General features: G+C 40.4%; 1 protein-coding gene across 3 annotated transcripts in view; it reads right to left on the bottom strand.

The window, feature by feature from the left end:
- The window catches only part of LOC145346677 (nucleolar protein 4-like), a 374,023-nt gene that overhangs the window by 61,677 nt on the left and 289,153 nt on the right, over nucleotides 1-23,193 (bottom strand). For all 3 annotated transcript variants that reach the window (XM_080194262.1, XM_080194263.1, XM_080194264.1), the window contains one exon: nucleotides 15,670-15,849. In XM_080194262.1, coding sequence (XP_080050388.1) covers nucleotides 15,670-15,849 — 180 coding nt within the window. The remainder of the gene's footprint in view (nucleotides 1-15,669; nucleotides 15,850-23,193) is intronic.

Here is a 23,193-nt window from a genome sequence, read left to right as displayed (position 1 = left end):
GGGGCTAGCTAGGGTAAATACATGGGGTTATGGGGATAGGACCTGGGTTGGATTGTGGTCGGTGCAGACTCACTGGGCCAAGTGGCCTCCTTCTGCACTAAAGGATTCTATGATTCTATATCTTGCACTTTTATAAGTCTTATCAATAAGATTTAGATCTATACATGAATTTATAGATAGTTAATATGTAACTGGATCTTATCACAACAAATGTTTTCTGCTCCTATGTGAGACAGTTACCATTCTTTGGGCTAAAAACACATTATGGACCGTTTGTGTGTGTGGAACTCAGGTGTTCATGACCAGCCTATCACATAAATGTGGTGTTGTATCAGTCCAAGCAGGGTGTGTGCTGCAGGCTGCCTGAGTGCTCAACAGGAGACTGAGCAACATGGGCTGACAGCATGAATGCCACCTGCCTATAACTCTTAAAGATAGTCTTCCAGATTTAAATATAATTGTACTCAGTAGAAGGAATATTCTGTGACTGGCTAAAATGACATGTTTGCATCTAGAAATTGTACAAATGGAGGAAGGTAGATTTATGAATGTGACACTTTGGCCTTAGAAATACAGGTGGACTTGTTTTCATAGGGAAGCAATGGGATAGTCCCCTGGAGTGAATGGAAGCAGGGAGCCAAGGAGCCAAAAAGTTTCTCCCCCCTCCACCCCCCAAGAAACAGGCAGTGGTATCACAAGATGCCTAATGACCACACAATTTGTCAAATTCAGTGAAAAGATCTTTGAAGAATCTCAGACTCACTGTTCCACCAACTACTTATGTTGTTCAATGCATCATCATGAGACATCAGAAATCGTGGCACTCAGGACTTTCATGCATTATATCCAGATAATCCATCTCATCCTCACACATATTCCAAGGATGCCAACCTCACAACCAGTTGTACTGCTCGTGCGTAGCTCCAACTATTCAGCTGTGACAGGCACATGACCCAAATACACAATCACTGACATTCTGCTCTCACTCTTGCAGGATTGGGGCACTCATTGCCAAGAGCAGCTCAGTACCAATGAGGAAAAAGAACATCTGCACTTCTTGAGCCCTATGGGGGGAAATGGTTCTCCTTATCATTGGCCAGGTTTCAGCATAGTCTGGCTTCCTGTGTTACTGAAAACACAGGATGACAGTAGTTTCTAGCCTTATGCCCCTTCTTGACTCCTAGCCTGCCTTCAACCTACTATCTGGCATGATGTGCAAGATGTTGATGAGCACCGACGGACTTCTTGCTTTCCCTTGTCTCATCCTAACCTTCTCAAAGAATACGAACAAAGAACAAAGAGCACTACAGCACAGGAACTGCTCCTTTGTCCCTCCAATCCTCAGCCGATCATCTATCTAGACCAACTGCTTATATCCTTCTATTCCATGTTTGTTCATTTGTCTATCAAGATAAGTCTTAAATACGGCAAATGTAATTGCCTCAACCACCTCAATTGGCAGTGCATTCCAGGCCCCCACCTCCCTGTGTAAAAAAACTTCCCTCGCACATCTCCACTGAACCTTTCCCTGCTTATCTTGAACTTGTTCCCCCTTGTAATTGTCATTTTTGCCCTTGGAAAAAGCTTCCATCTGTTCATCCATCAATATCTCTCATATTTTTATAAACTTCTATCAGGTCGCCCCTCAGCCTTCGTCTTTCCAGGGAGAACAATTCCAATATATTCAATCTCTCCTCATAGCTAATACCCTCCATACCAGGCAACATCCTGGTGGAACTTTTCCATACCCTCTCCAAAGCCTCCACATCCTTCTGGTAGTGTCATGACCAGGATTGGACACAGTATTCCAAATATGGCCTAACCCAACATTTTACACAAATGTAACATAATTTGCCAACTTTTATATTCAATGCTCTGTCCGATTAAGGCAAGCATGCCATATACTTTCTTCATCATCTTTTCCACCTGTGCTGCCACTTTTAAGGATCTATGGAGCTGTACTCCCAGATTTCTGTGTCTATGCTCTTGATGGTTCTGCCATTTACTTTATAGCTCCCACCTGAATTGGATCTATCAAAATGCATCAGCTCATATTTGTCCAGATTAAATTCCATCTGCCATTTCGCTGCCCAATTTTCCAGCCTTGTCCTGCTGTGTTCTCTGTCAATCTTCATCACTATCTGCAACTCTGCCAATCTTAGTATCATCCGCAAACTTGCTAATCAGACCAGCTATGCTTCCTTCCAAGTCATTTACATATATTTCAAACAGCAGGGGTCCTATCAGCGTTCTCTTGGGTAACAGCAATTTAAAGGCACTCAGTCAACTCTTTACACAAACAGTGCTGGATACCATGCATCCAATGCAAGGTCTTTAATTACTTGTGCACAAGGAGAATGCTCCACGGTCAGATTGACTGGAGCAGTTCTGAGGTTACAGAGAAACAGCTCAGCAGTTATAGTTAATTACAGCAAATCAGGTACAAGAGACTTTTCACATCTTTCATTGACATACACATTTGCCAATTAAATCCCAGCCTTTGTCCCTTTCTCATTCGATAAAAAAATTGACTTCTGCGAATACTTTATTTGCATAGCATATCCTCATCTTGCCTTAGGCTGGAAAATTACCAATCTATATCCTGCTGCATTCTCTGACATTCATCATCAGTATCTGCAACTCCGCCAATCTTAGTATCAAGCACAAACTTGCTAATCAGACTAGCTACGTTTCCTTCCAAGTCACTTATATATATTACAAACAACAGAGGTCCCAGCACCGATCTCTGCAGGGAACATCACTAGTTACAGACCTCCATTCAGAAAAATACCCTTCCACCGCTATCCTCTGTCTTCCAATTCTGAATCCATCTAGCTGGTTCACCCCTGGTCCCATGAAATTGAATCTTTTGCACCAGTCTGCCATGAAGGACCTTGTCAAATGCTTTACTAAAGTCCATGTAGACAATATCCACAGCCCTTCCCTTGTCAATCACTTTTGTCATCCCTTCTGACTGTTTGAATTTAGGCACCCAAGGTCTGCCCTCTACCCTATCACAGAAGCCCCAGGAGTAGGAAGAATAAAACCACACCAAGTGAAAGGGCCTCCTCAACAGTGGTCTGATACTCTTAGTGCACTGCATTTACCTTAGTAGTTTGCACAGAGTCAGGACCTGCATATAGTGAGTCACCAGGTACAAATGATCTGCAACCAGCTCATCAAAGGACAAGATCACACGAGGGCTTTGCTACACGTGACTCATAAGGATGCAGATAATGACTTTGTCACACGTGGATCAAAAGGAAGTGCCTGGCAAAGCTATCACAATTATTTGGTCTTCCTGAGTGTAGCGAAGACTGCACCAGGAACAATAAGTACAGTACCGAATATTTGAGATGCACATAAATTATGATTTTTCCTAAAAGGCCTTGAATGATTTGGGAGCAAATGAATAGACATGCTGCATCTACTGCAGTTGCACTGAAGATGCCAGGGGAAGATGAACTGGAAGACAGGATGGTGGAAGAATGAACCAGAGTGTCTCGATGGGACAAGGTGGGGATGAAGATGGTAGGTTGCAGAAATGTTGGTGACAGCCTGACAATATGGAGACTGATGGTGTGGATGAGTGATAAAGATTCTTTTAAGAGTTAGGAGAGGAAAGAGGGGATAAGAGCAGAAGCGTAGGAAATGTGATGCACTTACCAAGGATACTGTCAACTACTGCAGGAGGTCTTTGGCTGAGGAAAGGGTGACATCTCTGAGGCTTTCATGGAAGCGAAATAATTGGAAGTTACAATTTGAAATGACTAGCCTGAAATATTGGCCTATCAGGTTGCTCCACATGTACTGACCAACCTGCTGTGAGACTCCAGCATTTTCTATTTTGTGTTTCATATAAACAGTTAAACTTTTGTGCCTTTTGACAGCAGAATAAAAACGTTTTGAAAGCAAATACCCAAGATTGCATCGCACACAGTGATTCCTGTCAACATGTTTAATGTATCATTTGCTTTGTTAAGCTTTCAACTAACTTTATAGCTATTTTATGGTACCACTCATACAGCAATACCTCACCAGGAGACCCATTTTAGTTTAAACTTACAACAACTTGTATTTAAATAGCGCCTGTTAACTTATGAAACATCTCAAGGTTCTTCACTAGAACATTATAATGCAAACTTTTATGCCAAGTCACACAAATATTAGGGCAGATAATCAAAAAACAAGTTGGTTTTAAGAAACATCTTAAAGAATGAAAAAGGTGAAGTCAGAGGGGTTGCGAGAGGGAATCCCACAACTTAAGACCTAGGCATGACCACCAGTGGTGAAGCAGTTAAAATCAGGAATGTTTAAGAGACCTCAATCAGAGGAATGTAGATATCTTGGAGGGTCATGGAGCTGGAGGAAATCACAGATTATAGGATGTAGAGAGGCCATGGAGAGACTCAGTAACAAGGAGATACTTAATCAGGAACAAGTTGGCAAGTACAGGAATGATGCACAAATGGGACTTGTACAAGCAAAGCACAAGCAGCAGACCTCATGTAAATAGAGGAGAATGTGGAAAGTTGGCCAGGAATGCATTGGTATAGACAGCTCTAAGATGACAAAGGCATCAAATGGAGGCAGGGCCAGAGTTAGACAACGAAATGGAGGTGGAGTAGATGGTCTGAATGATAGTTTTGTACAGTTCTATCTGCACTAACTAAATATTTGCAGTCAAATTTATTGCAATATTATTTATCCTTCCCGTTTTGTTTCTCTCTTGCCATATCCATCCCATTTCTTTTATCCTTCTAATATCAGTCCCATCCCATCTCTACCTTTCTTTCAATGACAGTCCTATCCATTATTCCATCCCTCCATGCCATCCCAACCTCACACCTGACCTCATACATTTTAAGCTGTTCCAGTCCTCCTATAGCAACATTTTCTTTTTCTTACATCCCAGTCTTCTTGCATTAAGGTCAATATGCCATTTGCCTTCCTAATTTCTTGCTGTACCTGCATGCTAACTTCAGAAATCCTTGTACAAATACACCCAAGTCTATCTGAATATCAGTATTTCAAATTTTCATGTCTTTTTAAAAATATTTAGCTTTTCTATTCTGAGCAAATTTCATATTTTCTATTCTTATTATCAAAGCTCACATTACCTCACACAATAGTCCATCTTGTTGTCCACTCACTTACTCCACCGATGTATCTTTGCAGCCTTATTTTGTCATCCTCACAGCTTATGTTCCCAAAGTAACTTCTATTATCAATTTACAAACATAGTTGAGCCCCAGCACTGAGTCTTGTGGCATTTCACATGTTACATCCTGCCAACTTGAAAATGCTCTATTTATGCCTTCTCTCTGCTTCCTGTCTGTTACCTAATCCTCTATCCTCTTTTGTGGTATATATGGATTTTAGTAAGGCGTTTGATAAGGTTCACCATGGTAGGCTTCTGCACAAAATGCAGATGTATGGGATTGAGGGTAATCTAGGAAATTGGATCAGGAATTGGCTAGCAGATAGGAGACAGAGGGTGGTCGTTGATGGTAAATATTCGTCATGGAGTTCGGTTACGAGTGGTGTGCCTCAGGGATCTGTTTTGGGGCCACTGCTGTTTGTAATTTTTATTAATGATCTGGATGAGGGTATAGTTGGGTGGATTAGTAAATTTGCTGATGACACCAAAGTCGGAGGTGTGGTGGATTGTGAGGAAGGGTGTCATAGTTTGCAGGAAGACTTGGACAGGTTGCAGAGCTGGGCCGAGAGGTGGCGGATGGAGTTTAATGCGGAGAAGTGTGAGGTAATTCACTTTGGTAGGAATAACAGATGTGTCGAGTATAGGGCTAACGGGAGGACTTTGAATAGTGTGGATGAACAGAGGGATCTAGGTGTATGTGTACATAGATCCCTGAAAGTTGGGGATCAAGTAGATAGGGTTGTTAAGAAGGCATACGGTGTCTTGGCGTTTATTGGTAGGGGGATTGAGTTCAGGAGTCACAGCGTCATGTTGCAACTGTACACAACTCTGGTGCGGCCGCACTTGGAGTACTGTGTGCAGTTCTGGTCCCCACATTACAGGAAGGATGTGGAGGCTTTGGAGAGGGTGCAGAGGAGGTTTACCAGGGTGTTGCCTGGTATGGAGGGGAAGTCCTATGAGGAGAGACTGAGGGATTTGGGGTTGTTTTCACTGGAAAGAAGGCGGCTAAGAGGGGATCTTATTGAAACATATAAGATGATTAGAGGTTTAGATAGGGTGGACAGTGATAGCCTTTTTCCTTGGATGGAGAAAGCTAGCACGAGGGGGCATGGCTTTAAATTAAGGGGGGGTAGTTATAGGACGGATGTCAGGGGTAGGTTCTTTACCCAGAGGGTGGTGAGGGATTGGAATGCCCTGCCTGCTGCGGTTGTAAATGCGCCTAGTTTGGGGGCATTTAAGAGATCTGTGGATAGGTTTATGGACGAAAAGGGATTGGTTTAGGTTAGTGGGTCATTGTTTTTTAACTGGTCGGCACAACATCGTGGGCCGAAGGGCCTGTTCTGCGCTGTAATGTTCTATGTTCTATCCATGCTAACATAGTACACCTAAACTCCATAAATGCTTATCTTATATATTAACCACATGTCACACATAACTATGTGAATGAGAGCAGGGACCACAGCACCATGGTGCAAAAAGGAATTCAAGTGGAGATAATTAAAAGGAACGTAATTGTAGTAGGGGACAGTATAGTTATGGGGACAGGTACGGTTCTCTGCAACCAAAACTGTGACACCTGAAGGCTGTTTTGCCTGCCTGGTGTTGCGATATGATGTGCAAGCACATTTAAGGAAGCATTTCTAGAATTAATATCAATCATTATACACCTCAACAGGATATGACACATTTGTCCCATGACTTGTAGTCAGTGTGCAATCACCAGTAGAGATAGATGTATAATCTCCCAATTAACTCTACCTTCCTTCTTCCCTTCAAATAAAGGGCCCACATTATTCTTTGTGTATGACTGTACATTTATGTTGAAGAATATAACATGGTGGCAAGGTGGCAGCATGGTTTTGAAAATTTGACTGAAAAATATTTAAGTGTCAACCTTATAGAACCAAAAGAACTGGTGTGAAAATGAAACATCTTTCAAAACCCACTATGTGTGATTCTGCAGCTCTGTACATATTACACCCCACTCCTTCATTGTGGGATTGTACCTCACTCCAGGCAGCAGCCTGTGGGTCCAGGTAAGATTATTTAAATTTGGGAGAACTTAAATAGTAAAAGGTACATTCTGCAATGTTTAAGCTGGAATGGAAATTAAACAGCACACACCAGATGGAATTCCACCAATAAGAGAATTCATTACTGCTTACTAAGTCTACTGGAGACCTGGGCAAATTCAATAAACTGGGCTGGGAAGAAAAATCTAGCCAGTAGTAGTTCCTTGCTGCCAGAAGAAGATATAATAAAGTCTGTTTTCTCTTTTTCATTTTGAAGCCCTGCAGCCATTTTCCTGCCTAAAGCATTGCTTTGTGAGTGAAGCTTGTCTTATCAGGAAAAATCACAATGAACTACCATTGCAGTCAATAACTAGTAAACCAAAGACCAGCTATGACACTGGCCACTAAAAGTACTAAAAGTAAATCAGAGCTAAATTAACTCAAAGAGCTGGAGGAAACTTGCATTGCTGTCAAAAGTTCCAGAGAGCACTAAAATTCTATTAAAATATGGCCAAAAAATTTCTCAAATTGAAAGGCAACACATCTACAATCTGTATTTACCCCTGTCCAATATAGCATTGAGCTGTCTTTTCTGGACCCCAATATTTCTAAACCAGATAAACAAGGAGTAAAAAATTAAATTGCTATAGGCAAAGGTCTCCAGGTTGAACCCATTGGATCTATCTGATGACTACCATAAGAATTCAGAAAAAATACAGTTAACACTCAAAAGATTGAACACTTGATCAATGAAGCCCAACTTCAGAATGCTCTGACTAGAATTTTTGTCCTTCAGGCAATCATCAACGAAAATCATTGACCAATTCATATGTGGATGCAGAGACAAGAGGCATGAATGTGAACTTACAACTGCAGAGCTAGTCAACCAAATAACTGAGCTTGTGAAGTTTTCCAAAAAGGCACCTTGGGCCAACACTAGAAATACTTCTACAAAGAGGATACAAATGCAAAGCCAAACTCCTTGGTAGACAGAGTCTACCGGCTGTGCATAATTTGTCCACTGTCTGCACAATAGCCACTATAGATAATCCCAATGAGAAATGCAGGTGGTGTGGCCTCATACACGCACCCAGAAAATTCCCAGCTTTTAATGCTGTATGGGAGGGTACCAGAGGACACTGGAAGCACCAGTGCAGAAAGATCAAAACAAGTGGTTTGACATCATGGGAACTCACAACCAAAAGCCAAGCAGGTACAGCATTCTAACCAACCAAGAGCATGTACCAAACAGTGTAAAGACAAGATCCATGAAATGTCTGGTTAAGCTATATAGTCCAATGATGAGAATGGTGAGATCACTGGCACACAAAGTAAGCAGACATTCAACATCACATTAAGAATATATTGGCACAGGGGTACCAACATCTTTTCCACCATCCAAATTACATGACCGTAATGCAGGGTCAGCAATACTAGTGCATGATGTATTAGTCCCATGACTTGTAATCAATCTGCAAGTGGCAGAAGTGATTAGATGTACAATACATAGTATAATAGTTAACCCTATCTGTATAAATCTCATCTTCAAATAAAGAACTCACAGTATTGTTTCATCAATCCTTGTGTATTATTGATACGTTTATACTGAAGAGGAAAATACCCAGTGTCAGGATTAACGACACCTCCTCAGGGCTGGTGAGGAACATGGAGGGTGAGAGGGGAAGGATCTAGTTGTTGTTCCATGTGGTGATCAATATATAGGTAGAACTCAAAGAGGTTCTGCTAAGGGTGTATGAGCTGCTCGGGGCCAAACTAAAAATGAGAGCCACATAGATAATAATCTCTATATTACTGAAATTACTCAGTAATTACTGAGCCACAAGCAAATTGGAATAGGGTAAATAAGATCAGAGTTGAATGCATGGCTCAAACATTAGTGTGGGAGAAATGGATTTTGATTCATGGGGCACTGGCTCCAGTACTGTGGAAACCGGTACCATTTGGGACAGCCGTTATCTGAAACATACATAAGAACATAAGAACATAAGAAATAGGAGCAGGAGTAGGCCATCTAGCCCTTCGAGCCTGCCCCGCCATTCAATAAGATCATGGCTGATCTGTCGTGGCTCAGTTCCACTTTCCCGCCCTCTCCCCATAACCCTTAATCCGCTCTCTTATCAAGAACCCATCAATCCGCTTCTTAAAAATATTTAGCGAGGCAGCCTCCACCACTTCAACGGGCAGAGAATTCCAGAGATTCACCACCCTTTGAGTGAAGAAGTTCCTCCTCAACTCCGTTCTAAACCGCCCCCCCTTTATCTTGAGGCTATGCCCCCTAGTCCTACTGTCTTTTTTGAGCGGGAAGAGTCTCTCCACCTCTATCCTATCCACCCCATTCATCATCTTATACGTCTCAATGAGATCGCCCCTCATTCTTCTAAACTCTAACGAGTACAAGCCTAGTTTATTCAGCCTCTCCTCATAGCTCAACCCCCTCAACTCCGGTATCAGCCTAGTAAACCTCCTCTGCACTCCCTCCAAGGCCAAAATATCCTTGCGCAGGTGCGGCGCCCAAAACTGCACACAGTACTCCAGCTGCGGCCTCACCAATGCCCTATGCAGCTGCAGCAAGACCTCCCTACTTTTATATTCAATCCCCCTCGCTATGAAGGCCAGCATCCCATTTGCCTTCCTGACCACCTGCTGCACCTGCAAGCTGGGTTTTTGCGACTCATGCACAAGGACCCCGAGGTCCCTCTGCACCGTCGCCTGCTGCAGTTTTTCGCCTCGTAAGTAATAGTCCTTCCTACCATTCTTCCTACCAAAGTGGACCACCTCGCACTTGCCAACATTAAATTCCATTTGCCATTTCCTGGCCCATTCGCCCAGCCTATCTAGATCCTTCTGCAGACTCTCCACACCCTCCGCACAATTTGCCTTTCCCCCAATCTTGGTGTCATCAGCAAATTTCGACACCCTACACTCGGTTCCCTCCTCCAGATCATCTATATAAATGGTAAATAGCTGAGGCCCCAGCACCGACCCCTGGGGCAGCCCACTAGTCATCATCCGCCAATCCGAATAGCACCCATTGACCCCCACTCTCTGTCTCCTATTTGACAACCAATCCTCTATCCACGCTAACACCCTACCCCCAACTCCATGTCCCCTGACCTTCTGCAATAACCTCTTGTGAGGTACCTTGTCAAACGCCTTCTGAAAATCCAGAAAGACCACATCCACCGGCTCTCCTCTATCCACTGCCCTAGACACATCCTCATAGAACTCCAGTAAATTTGTCAGACACGACTTCCCTTTAATGAAACCGTGTTGCGTCTGCCCTATCAAGCAATTCCCTTCAAGATGCCTGGGACCAATACTGGGACCAATTTCCTGGCAACTTGTATAACTAGGACTTTACACTCAGCTTTAAACTAAATAGTGGGGGAAGAGGACTCACATGAGGAGAGATTTGGAAAGCTAAAGAGAAAGTACAAGCTGATAGTGTAGAGCAATAAAATAGATAATAGGATATGACAGAGTGTAAAAACATAAGTGCAAACCAGCAAATAAGAGCAGAGTAAACAAAAACAATAGTTATAGCATTCATAACAAGATGGATGAATAATAGTGGTATTGTCGCTAGACTAATAATCCAGAGACCCAGGGTAATTCTCTGGAGGCCCCGGGTTCATATCCCACCATGGCAAATGGTGAAATTTGAATTCAATAAAAATCTGGGATTAAAAGTCTAATGATGATCATGAAATCATTGTCACTTGTTTTAAAAACCCATTTGATTCACAAATGACTTTTAGGGAAGAAAATCTGCCATCCTTAGCATCAGTCCCAGATGGGACCCCAGATCCACAGCAATGTGGTTGACTCATAAGTGCCCTCAGGGATAGGCAATAAATGCTGGCCTAGCCAGTGATGCCCATATCGCATCAATGAATAAAAAAACTTCCCCATAACGGATATTAAGCTAACTGGCTTGAACTTTCCTACTTTCTGTCTTCCTCTTATTTTCAAAGAATCATAGAATCCCTACAGTGCAGAAGGAGGTCATTCAGCGCATCGAGTCTGCACCGGCCACAGTCCTACCCAGGCCCTATTCCCATAACCCCACATATTTACCCTGCTAATCCCCCGACACAGGGATCAATTTACCATGACCAACAACCTAGCTCGCATATCTTCAATAGGAGGGTCACATTTATTCTTTTCTAATCTGATGTGACCTTTCAAGAATCTAGGTATTAGTGGAAAAATAAAACCAAAGTATCTACTACTTTTAAGACTCTAGGATGAAGTCCATCAGGTCCTAGGGGCATGTCAGTTTATAGCTCTGACAATTTTCTTAGTACTCTTTTGCTATTGACTTAAGTATTTTAAGTTCCACTGTCCTTTTCCTGATTTGCAATTATTTCTGGGATGTTATTTGTGTCCTTTAAAGTGAAGAAAAATGCAAATTATTTGTTCAACTCATTCGCCATTTCTTTATTTTCCATTATTAATTCCTCCCAGATTCAATCTCTAGAACCTTTGCTCACTTACATTTTTCCTTTCTAAATATCTGTAAAAGCTCTTGTTATTTCTTTCTCTCTCACTGGAATATACCTTTTCTCAGTATTCTGAAACATTTTCTTAAATGTCTACCACTGCCTCTTTACTGACATATCCCTTAACCTGATTTCCCATTTCACTTTAGTCAGCTGTCTTCATGCTCTCATTATTGCCATTGTTTAAGTTTAAAGCACTAGTCTTAGATTTACTCCTCCTTTGAGTAAACAACTTGTTTGATTGAATTTTGATTTTTGTATTGAATTATGGCACTGAAGTTCCTTGGAATGTTTTTCACATTGTAAGTAATATACAAATGTAAGTTATTGATATCTGTATAAGCATAACAGGTAAGATTGTAAGATTGTTCCAGGTCTAAATGTTTATTTACTCATTAAAATTTTCCATTCCCATGGCTGATGTTATGACCCACTTCCTTACCTATTGAGTTAGGTGCTTAGATTAACACAATTTTCCTTCCTTTCCACTGAACTCATTGTGCAAGTTGTTCTGAACCATTTGCCCCATTAAGTACATTGCTTTGGGTGTCCTCTTAACTTCTGAGCAAGGGTCCCTGCAAGCCCCTGCTTTCTTTACTGGTCGCATTATTCCGTGTGTTCTCCAATTCCCTAAGCTGGGCAAGTTATACACAACATTTTTCCCTGGTGACAACAGCAGGGCACGAGGAAGATGGAAAAGAAGAGAAGGGAAGTGGGAATGGAAAGAATAGAGGAAGTACATGGAGGGAGAAGGCAAAAGATAAGGGATCAGAATAGGGCAAGAGATTGGAAGAGGGATAGAGAGAGAAAAGAAACAGCGTAAGCAGGGTGAAAGGAGAATGGGAGAGATGGAAAAATTAGTGGGGAGAGTGGAGGGAGGATGGGAGAGGAAGAAGATAGGAGGATGGGACAGGAGGGTAGAGAAGGGAATCAATGAAGTGGGAGATGGGAAGTTGGAAGAAGTAGGTAGGAGAGTTCAGGGAGTGGAAGGAGGAGATATGGACCCAAGACTTAATGCAAGCCTGGGCTAACAGTAAAGACAACTGTTTAAAATTATGGGTACATTGTTTAGAATTCTCTATCCATTGAAATTGAAAGATGAAAACTGAGGATAGCAAACTGTGATCTCCTGACAAGTCACCTACCGCATCTAAGGTATAAGAGCTCAGGAAATTTTGTCGATCATATCTGAAAAAAACAATTTCTCAATTAAACACCCTGGGAGTAATTTCTCAAGCACATGCTGTTAATGGGTGAGTTTTTTGCCATCACAAGTACATTTCAGAAAATAGTTGTTCCATTCACTGAAACCAATGAATCATGGACATAAGGTGAAGTTCATGACCTCAGCATGTATTTGAAATTACCATCTTCATTATCTTGACTTCATGTAGTTACCCCAGCCAGGAGATCTCCTGTCATGGCATGTCATACTCATCTGCATTTGCACACATCTGCCCACATCCACTGCACCTCATCTTCAACCACTATTTCTTTTGTCATCCAACTATACCTAGGCTACACCCTCTAACAAAAATGCTGCCCCCACCCCTAATTTTCCCATCTAGAAGAGATTGCTGTAGCTTTCCAGCTCTGATCAAATGGCTGAAATACTGACATATTCTTTTTAGATGTCACTTTTTATTATCCTTTTTGCTTCTATGATTTCAAGCACTTTTTCAGTTATCTTATGGGCTATATATAAAGTTAAACATAAGTCTTAGCATCCAAATTTCAAATATATATGATCTAAACAGATCCATCAAAGATGCCAAAAGACAGTACCAGACCAAGCTAGAGTCCCAGGTCAGCCACACAGATCCCCACTGACTATGGCAAGTTCTGCAGGATATAACAGGCTACAAGATGAAGGCATGTAAAATTGCCAGGGGGGCTGCCACAGGGAAAAAAATTTGGGATATCGAGTTTTACCAAGGGTGGGGGAGGGGTGGTGGTTTGAGTGGGCTAGTGATCGAGCTGGCCAGCAGCACAGGGCCAATGCATACGTGCCGATCTCGGCACTGACAGATCGGCATGTGCAGTGGCCCACTCAACACTATGCTGCCAGCCTCTCCAGTGAGAATATGCCCCACTCCCTGATTTTCGACATGGTTCACACTGAGTCACTCCACAGTGCACAGAGTGCACTGTGTTTCATTTTGAAACTCCTGCTGAAAAAACCAGCATGGTTTACTCCAGCTTTTACACAAATTTGACACTTAGAATTTTTTGGGGAGAATCCACCCCCCTCCCCCAATGACTGTTACAAACATACACAAAACATCTTGGAACTACACAATAGGTGAAATATTTCAAGGCAAAGCCAAGCACTTGAGAGATTGCAAGTGATATAGGCAGTGTGAAAGAAAAAAAATCTATGAATTTCTGCTCAGCCATTTATTGTACCATCTCTGCTTCTATTGGGCTTTTTATCAGCATTGTCTTCCTGAGTAAACACTGATACAAAGTACTTATTAAGTATTCAAACCTTGGCCTGTACCTAGAGGCTTATCTCATCACTTTTATTCCTCAAAGGCTCTGCCCCAACTTTTACTATCTGCATACTATTGACATGCTAAATGATGATTGTTGGGGTTTTTTTATATTAGCAGCCATTCTATCGCATATCCTTCCTTTGACAGCTACATCTCAATTGAATGCATTTGGCCTGGTTCTTGCTTGAAGAATTTATCCAACATGTTTCATGCATCTTTTTCAATTTGATCATATTCTCCATTTCCCTCATCAACTATGCAGTCTCGTCATTGGTTTTCCTGAACTTCAATCTTGTTGGAATATGCCTATCTGAAACACGTCTTCAACCACTGTTCTGTTACAATCTTTCATGTCAAAACTTGATTCCATTTTACCTTGCTTAGATCCTCTTGCATCCCACTGAAGTTAACCCTCTTCCAAATGAGAAATTCTATTTAGATTTTTCTTTGTTCTTCTCTACTACTAATCTAAAATTTATGATAAATGATCATTCTTACACAAGTATACTCCCATAGACACTTGGCCCACTCAGTCCCAGAAACAGACCTGCTCAGACCTTTTCTTGTCCATCAGTTGAAAAGCGAGAAGACATTCAGGTAAAATGCCTTTAGCCCTAGTTGGATCACATTTTGACGTACACCCCTGTGTTTTACTATTATTAAAGACAAATGCAAACACAGTCCACCACACAATAATGCAGTGAAATCATCTTTTTGGCCCGAGTCTGAAAGCTAAATGCTACGTTTTAGGAATTTCTATTATAAACACTTGTCTTCTTTTACCTTAGTTGTATACATCAGAATCTTTAAAGGTGGGGGGTTACAGACAGAAACAGCAATAAGGGCAGCAAATAGATTTCTGGGTTATATGTTTGGGTCGCTGAGTGCAAATGCAATAAAATTATGTTCAGTTGTATATAGAATAATTATTGGTCTAGAGTTAGGATCATCATGTGAAGTTCTTTTTGTCCCTTTGTTGGAAGGATATTAATACCATGGAAAGCAAGCAATGAAGATTGGTTAAAATTATATTAGGGCTTAGATGTTATAGTTACAAAGAAAGGCTTGAAAATTGTTATTTCAATAGAATGTAGAAAATTAATCAGGAGCCTGATAGAAGTTTCGACATTTACGAAAGCACTTCGATGGTAAATTGTGAAAGACTGTTTCCACCAATTAGTTAACCCGTACTAATGAAGTACTGAGAATTATCAATATAAGTAAAAAGGAAGTGTTTAAAGAAATATTTCAATAAGGTTATTAGGATAACCAATGAGACAGAAACTTGATTTTAAAATAAAGCTAGATAAGTATCCAGAGAAGAGTATGTTTCCTTGCTGCAAATGCTGTGATTCAACTACAAGTGCAGAAAAATTATTTGGATATTACAAATGGTCTACAACTTGCAAAAACAATCATTTTTGCTGTTGTGGAGAGGTTCATGGAGCATACAGAATGAAAAGCCAATTGTAACTTACATTAAAAGCTTTAAGGCGTTCAGATTCTGCTCCATCTGAGTCAGTGATCTTCTCAACATCATCATGGTCATCCTGGTCATCATCATCTTCAATAGTTCTACTCACAGTCAGATCTTCAGGACCACCTCCTACACTTTCATTTCTAAGAGATTCATAGCTAGAATAGCTATGTGCAGGTGACTGAATTGGGGGAGAAAAGACATGAAATACAATTAGTCTATTGTATTAATTATTAATAAAAACAGAGCTTCAAATAATTTAAATCAACCTTGATAAAAATGAGTGTCCTATCATTTTTTGAATATCCAAATCAGGATGTAACTCATCTTTAAATAAATCAGCTTTAACTCCAAAAATGTAAATGCAGGTATAAAGAGAATTTAATTTATTTCATACAAAATGTTTCACTTTCCACTATCTAATAGACCAGCAGGGGTATCGCCGAATTATAGAATTGTTACAGTGCAGAGGGAGGCCATCGTACCTGCACTGACTTTCTGAATGAACAATTCACTTATCGCCATTTTCCCACCTTCTCCCCGTAACTCTGCACATTTTTCCTTTGTAGATCGCAGTCTAATTCCCTTTTGAATGCTTTGATTGAACCTGCCTCCTGCCTATTCCCAGGCAATGCATTCCAGACCTTAACCACCTACTGAGAGAAAAAGCTTTTCTCAGATTGCTTTTGCTTCCTTCGCCAATTGCTTTAAATCTGTGCCCTCTCACTGTCAATCCTCTCACAAATGGGAATAGTTTCTCCCTCTGTCCAAATTCCTTCATAATTTTGAATATCTCTACCAAATTTCTCAAGCTTCTTTTCTCAAAAGGAAAACAGTCCTAATCTCTCCAATGTATCTTCATAACTGAAGATCCCCATCCCTAGAACCATTCGAATATTTTCTACACGCTCTCCAATGCCTTCCTATCCTTCCTAAAGTGTGGTGCCAGAACTGGATGCAAGAGTCCAGTTAAGGCTGAACTACTGATTTGATTTATTATCATCACATGTGTTGGTACACAGTGAAAAGTATTGTTTTTTGTGCGTTATACATATAAAGCATACCGTTCATAGAGTACATAAGGGAAAAGGAAAGGAAGGTGCATAAGTGTCTTACATGAGCTCAACACAACTTCCTTGCTCTTGTACTCTACCCTCCTGTTTTTAAAACTTAAGATTCTATTATTTTAACTGTTTCAACTTGTACTGCCGCCTGCAAACATCTATGCACATATAATTACAGTTCCTTCTACTTCTGCACCCTTTTAGAGTCGCAAACTTCTGCCAGCTTCTAGCCCATTAAACCAACTTGACTACATTCTTTTGAAGTTCTACATTATCGTCCTCATGGTTCATAATGCATGTAAGTTTTGTATCATCTGCATATTTTAAATTGTATCGTGTACACCAAGGTCGAAGTCATTAATAGATATCAGGAAAAGCAAGAGTCCTAACACTGACCTTTGGGGAACTCCACCTCAAGACTGTCAAATAACCACTGCTCCCTGTTTCATGTCTCAGCCAATTTTGTATCCATGCTGACACTGCCCCTTTTATTCCATGAGCTATAACTTGTATCAAAAGCAGCAATGTTAAAATCAGAGATTATCCGAAACAAGAGCAGAAAATAGAGCTGTTCAATTTTAACTGTTCACCTGTTCCATTCTCACTAAGTGGAGAAAGTTGACATTTCCCTCAAGAAATTAACATATTTAATAGAAAAGAAAACCTCTAAAATGGTATTGAAATTCCATTTAAAATATGATTCAATTCTCAGCTCTGAATATGATTTGAACTAGATTTTATTCCATTGGAACAATTTGTTTAACAAGGCTTGTAGATAGTTAGAACACTTCAACTCTGTTTATCAGTTCCTTTATTGGCAGTGAAAAAAGCAAGATTGAAGGTAAATCCAGCTAAGTATTTGCAAAATAATTGAACAAAATCAGCAGGGCTTGAAGAGATGTTAATTTGCCATCATACATATATGTGTACAATCTACTGGCTTCTATACAGGCTGGAATACTAATTTTGAAATACTCAGAAAATGGAGTTTTGTTGATCTGGTTCCCATATACTACTGCATAAAATGTAAAATCCAATTAGTCCTCAACTTCCCCTGATATCTAGCGGAAGTTTGATCCACCAAAACATCGCAAGGGTCTAGCTACACTCCAGTTCTACTCTCAGACATCAGAAAACTAATGTGGTCAAAGCTCAGTTTGAGAAAAACTAAACATAACTATTGCCTCCAAGCACTTAATATGGAATAATTACGTAATGGCTAGCATAATAGATAAACAATTGGTTAATTGGAAAATCATCCTGATAGCAGGTGTCAAATTTTGCTGAGGATGGTACAAGTAAAACAAAGTAACCACAATTCATAACATTGTTACAACCAATTAAAATTAAAAATCAAGTTTAAAATCATAATGGGTTGCACAATTATGAACATTCCAATATACAAATAATTACAGCATATTTAAAATGCAGGTCTCTTTAACTAACAGAATAAAACCAAAAGATTACTGCATTTTGTATTAAAATCCATAGATCATGATGTTGAAGTGAGAATACCACAGAAACAAAGTGTGAACCAACTAAATTAAGATTATAACACTTGGGATAAATTTGAGTACCTCAGTTTTCAGGTGTGGGTATTACAATTCCCTACATCCAGTTTCATTAAGGCAGTCAGCAAGCAAGCTTTGTGCTGCTCCCTCTGCACAATGATTTCACTTGTCATTGGCTGCACACTTAACAGAAAGAAAAAGCAATATGTGGGCTAACACATGTTTTAGTTAGGTGGGACATTGTAATGGGGGGCTGTACTTACTAAGCTGAAGATTGATTTTTATTCATTCATGGAAAAGGGATATCACTGGCTAGGTCAGTCCACCTCTAATTGTCCTTGAGAAGATGTTGGTGAGCTGCCTTGTTGAACCACTGCAGTCTAAGTCAGGATGGTGAATGGCTTGGAAAGGAACTTCTAGGTGGTGTTCCTATGCGTCTGTTGTCCTTAACTTTCTAGATGGTAATGGTCGTGGGTTTGGAAAGGACTGTTTCAGGAGTTGCTGGCTTTCTATGAAGGAGAAGCACAACAAATGGAGCAGCAGAGCAAAGAGAGGGCTCCCAGATTTTCTGATAGAGGCATTAGTACAGGAGATGAAAAAGAGGACAGAAGAAATGATTCTATAGGGACTCAGAAGTCCCTCAAAACACGGAGTAGAAGCAGGTAGTCATGAATGTGTGGCCCTCAGGATCTGATAACAGTGTCCGAAGAAGTTCAAATTTTTTCATTCCTGAGATCTAATCATTTGCAGTACCAGTATTTGTTGCCCATCCCCAAGTGTCTTTGAGACACTGGTGGTGAATTACCTTCTTGAACTACTGCAGTCTATGTGGTGTAAGTGCATCCACAGTGTTGTTAGGGAGTCCCAGGATTTTGACCCAGTGAAGTGAAGGGAACATAGTACATTTACAAAGACAGAATGGTGAATGGCTTGCTGAAGAACTTGGTAGTCTTTCCATGTGTCTGCTGCACATGTCCTTCTAGGTGATAAAGATCATGAATTTTGAAGGTGCTATCAAAAGAGGCTTGGTGAGTTGCTGCAGTGCATCCTGTAGGTTGTACACACTACACTGCTGCCACCATGCACTGGTCGTGGAGGGAAAGAATGTTTAAAGTGACGGAGGGAAGTGTCAATCAAGAGGGCTGTTTCGTCCCAGATGATTTCTTAAGTGTTGTTGGAGTTGAGCCCATCCCAGGCAAGTGGTGTATATTTCATCACACTCCTGATTTATGCCTTATAAATGGTGGATAAGCTTAGGGTAGTCAAAAGATGAGCTACTCACTGCAGAATTCTTAGCCTCAGAACTGGCCCAGTTGAGTTCCCAGTCAATAATAATACTTAGGATGTTGATGGTAGGGGAGTCAATGATTTTAACTCTTCTGAATGATAAGGGGAGGTGGTTATTGACTATCTTTTTAGAGAAGGCCATTACTTGACAGTTAGGTAGTCTGAATGTCACTTGCTACTGAACAGTTAGATTAGGATGCAACTGTGGAAAGTTTATAAACAGCTGATATGGAGATGTTAACACAGATAGGACAGATGATAACATGGATAGGATTGAAGTAAGATCAAAGTGTGTAGTCAACAGGAGGAAAGTGAAGACAAGACCACAAAATCAACCAACCAAGATCTTACAGAATGTGGAGCAGTTTCAAGGAGCCAAATGACCAACACAGGTTCCCATTTCTTATGTTCCAAAATCTGTTTACATCACGATTTTCAAATCTCAGTGCACACAAGCACAGATTAATTCATTATATGAGGAATTGTGAGTGGAGCCAAGCATTGCATAATCATCAGCAAACAGCCCCATTTAGGCTTGTCTATCCCAAAACAACAGGGCAATTTTTAAAAGATCTCCCATTATTCATTGCACTGCCAGCTAGCAATGGAAAACAATGGAGTAGAAATTTTAAAAATTCAATTCTACGATATCTACAATATATAATGAAATAAATATATCACATTCCGAATTAAATATTCATATACTATGTTGACATTGCATTTACCAAACAAGATTAGGGAACTATTAAAAAAACCATTGAATGGGCATTGGGACCTTTGTTCACACTTTGATTGATAATCCTAATCAAGCAAAAGTGTAGAAGTGAATATACCCATATTGACTCAACCCAGAAAACGCAAATACAAGTAAACAGTATAGTACAGTTTATTAGATACTTTGATAAATTATACATATGTGCTGATTTTCTTATTTCTTGGTTATAAATGGCAAATTATTTCTGAAGAAAACTGTAGTAAATGCAACTAAGATGTTGATTCTTCAGTACAGATGTTATCGTTCATCAATGGGATTAAAATTGGAAGGTGGCACAAAATGAACAGTATCAGATCAGCTTTCTATGACATGTAATGCCTGAGATTCAGTTCAACTGCAGTCAATGGAATTAAATATCAGACACTGCAACAAATAAGCAGTTGATCCAATAATGTGTATTTTGTAGCAACACCGAAGACAGGTTTCTACCTCTTTATCACTTGTGTGCTAAGATTTCACTCCCAGGTGAGGTAAACAGAGACAGGGGAATTCCCAGCTCTGCAAAACAGAGTTCTAAAAATGGAAATTTTAAAAATGAAATGTAGTTGGAATTTGGAGGTGTGGGGTTGTTGCTGCCTTCATCACACCTTCAACTGGAATGTTGGGCCCTCCACATCTGGAACTGGAATGAATGGAGAGGCTGCTGGGTGCAGACGCAGGCCAGGCAGAGAGCCTGCCTATGTGCTTTGGCACTTTGTTGAATTATATTTTAATATTAAAACAAAACACAGCCCTCTAACTCTTACTACACCTTCCCCGCCCCCACACTCCCCATGCTGCATTCATGCCAACCTATCTTCCCCACTTACCCCACAGTTCTTTTACCCTCTGTGCCAACTCAAGCTTCTTGACCCAGCCCCCATGGCATCCTATGCAAACCCATGCTCCTCTACAATCCTCCCCAAGGCCGCCACAGCCACATCTGCCCTTTTCTCCATGGCAACATAGTGTAATCCATGTGAATCCATGCCCTCCACCAACCACCCTCCATGCCAACTCACCTAGGCCAAAATTCTACCATCCCACCCACCACCGGAATCAGAGCAGGCAAGAGGTGGAGCATGGAAAGATCGGTTGACCTTGGGTAGAATTCTATGGTTTCAGGGCGAGCCATGCTGTAAAATTCCACCCTACTATCCCTCATCAGTTCTTCAATAGTTCCAATGAGTATACATACAATCATGCTTAAATCGTAATAGTTCTAAAATGTACCTCTCCAAAGGGGTACCTTGGCTATCCAAATAATCCACCAAGTTCAGACCTGCACCTTCTACCTGCACACTTAGAGGTTTCATTCCTGGCCTATCAAGATCCCACTTCAGCGAGGTAGCTAGCGTTTTAAATGGCCAACTGCCTCTGTAAACTGCACATACACAAACCCTGAACCAACTCCCGTCCAATCCCCATGAAAACAGGAAGCACCAAGTTCAGAACTGGGACTTAGAAATTCCAGAGTCATCTGATGTTTTTGCATTAATTTTTTATCTTAAAATCTCAGTTTGACATTAAAAGACCTCAAATCAAATTTTTTAAAAAATCACAGTATCGATTACAAAAATAAACAGCCAATGGAACTTTCACTTCAATGGGAATATTGAATGAGTGATATCAGATCAGTTGCTTGTTACATACCTCTTTGCATTCTCCCTTCCAGTGATGTCAAATTAAACAGGCCATATTATATATATATGTGATCACTATTTTGTGACTCCCTCAAGTTAACAGGTCTGCCCAATATAATTTAGAGATCTAAAAGCTGTTAGTATTAATTTGCATTCAGATAAGTTTAAAAAAAGGCAAATTTTCTTTTCCCTGGTGGAACACTCCCTCTTGTTTATTTATTGTAAACCAAAACTAATTGAGCCTCATAAACTCTATTGATTAAACCAACTCTTTTTCCTCTCAAATTGGTTGAATCTCTCAAGAATGATTATTCCTCACATTCAGTTTTGTGCTGTGTCAAAATTATCCATGTTAAGAAATAATCTTAATCTTTTCACGTGATGTGAAACGTACATTGGGCAGGAACTCGTGTTACAGCTTGAGAACCTACTGGGTCGATGTTTCTTCATTCAACATGTGGGTATTTGCTATTTGAGTTGCATGTCTTGAAAGTGACTTGCTCACTTTATACTATTTTATACATCGTTGTACAGTTATTAATGTCCACTTTAGCATTTCCACTTTATATTTGCACTGTTGTCCAGGGGTCAGAAAATCAGCTGATTAGCAGTTGGCTGGAGTCACAAGTCACCTCACTACTTTGTATATGCAAAATATTTTAATACTATAATTATCTAGTACATGTCTCATAATAAAGAGAATTTTTAGTTTTAGGCATACTTTTTTTTATTCTTTCATGGGGTGTGTATGTCACTGGCAAGGCCAGCATTTGCTGCCCATTCCAATTGCCCTTGAACTGAGCTATGCCATTTCAGAGGGCACATAAAAGCCAATCACATTCCTATGGATCTGAAGTCACATGTAGGCCAGAACAAGGAAAGATGGCAGATTTCCTTCCCTAAATGTCATTAGTGAACCAGTTGGCTTTCTTACACAATCAAACAACAGTTTCTTGGTCACTGTTACTCAGACAAGCTTTCAATTCCAAAGTTTAAATTCAATTAATAAAATTATGTTCCCATAATGTTAGCTTGGGCCTCTGGGTTGCTTGTCCAGTTGCATTATCACTATGCCATTATCTCCACTAAAGGTTGGAGGCTAAATGGACAATAAATTGAAACATAATTGAGGAACTGGCAAGTAATCCTGAAGTAAGTGCAATTCACATAGACCTGGAGTAACTGCACTTCAAAGCGTTTATTTACACAGATCAAACTTAAGATGGAGAGGACTTGAATAATAGATGGTTTAGCATTGAGCTGTTG

The sequence above is a fragment of the Carcharhinus amblyrhynchos genome, chromosome 8 (assembly GCF_965287045.1).
Source record: "Carcharhinus amblyrhynchos chromosome 8, sCarAmb.v2.hapA, whole genome shotgun sequence".
NCBI classification, from domain to species: Eukaryota; Metazoa; Chordata; class Chondrichthyes; order Carcharhiniformes; family Carcharhinidae; genus Carcharhinus; species Carcharhinus amblyrhynchos.
The sequence above is the reverse complement of the archived record's forward strand: the minus strand, read 5'-3'. Positions and strand labels throughout refer to the sequence as shown.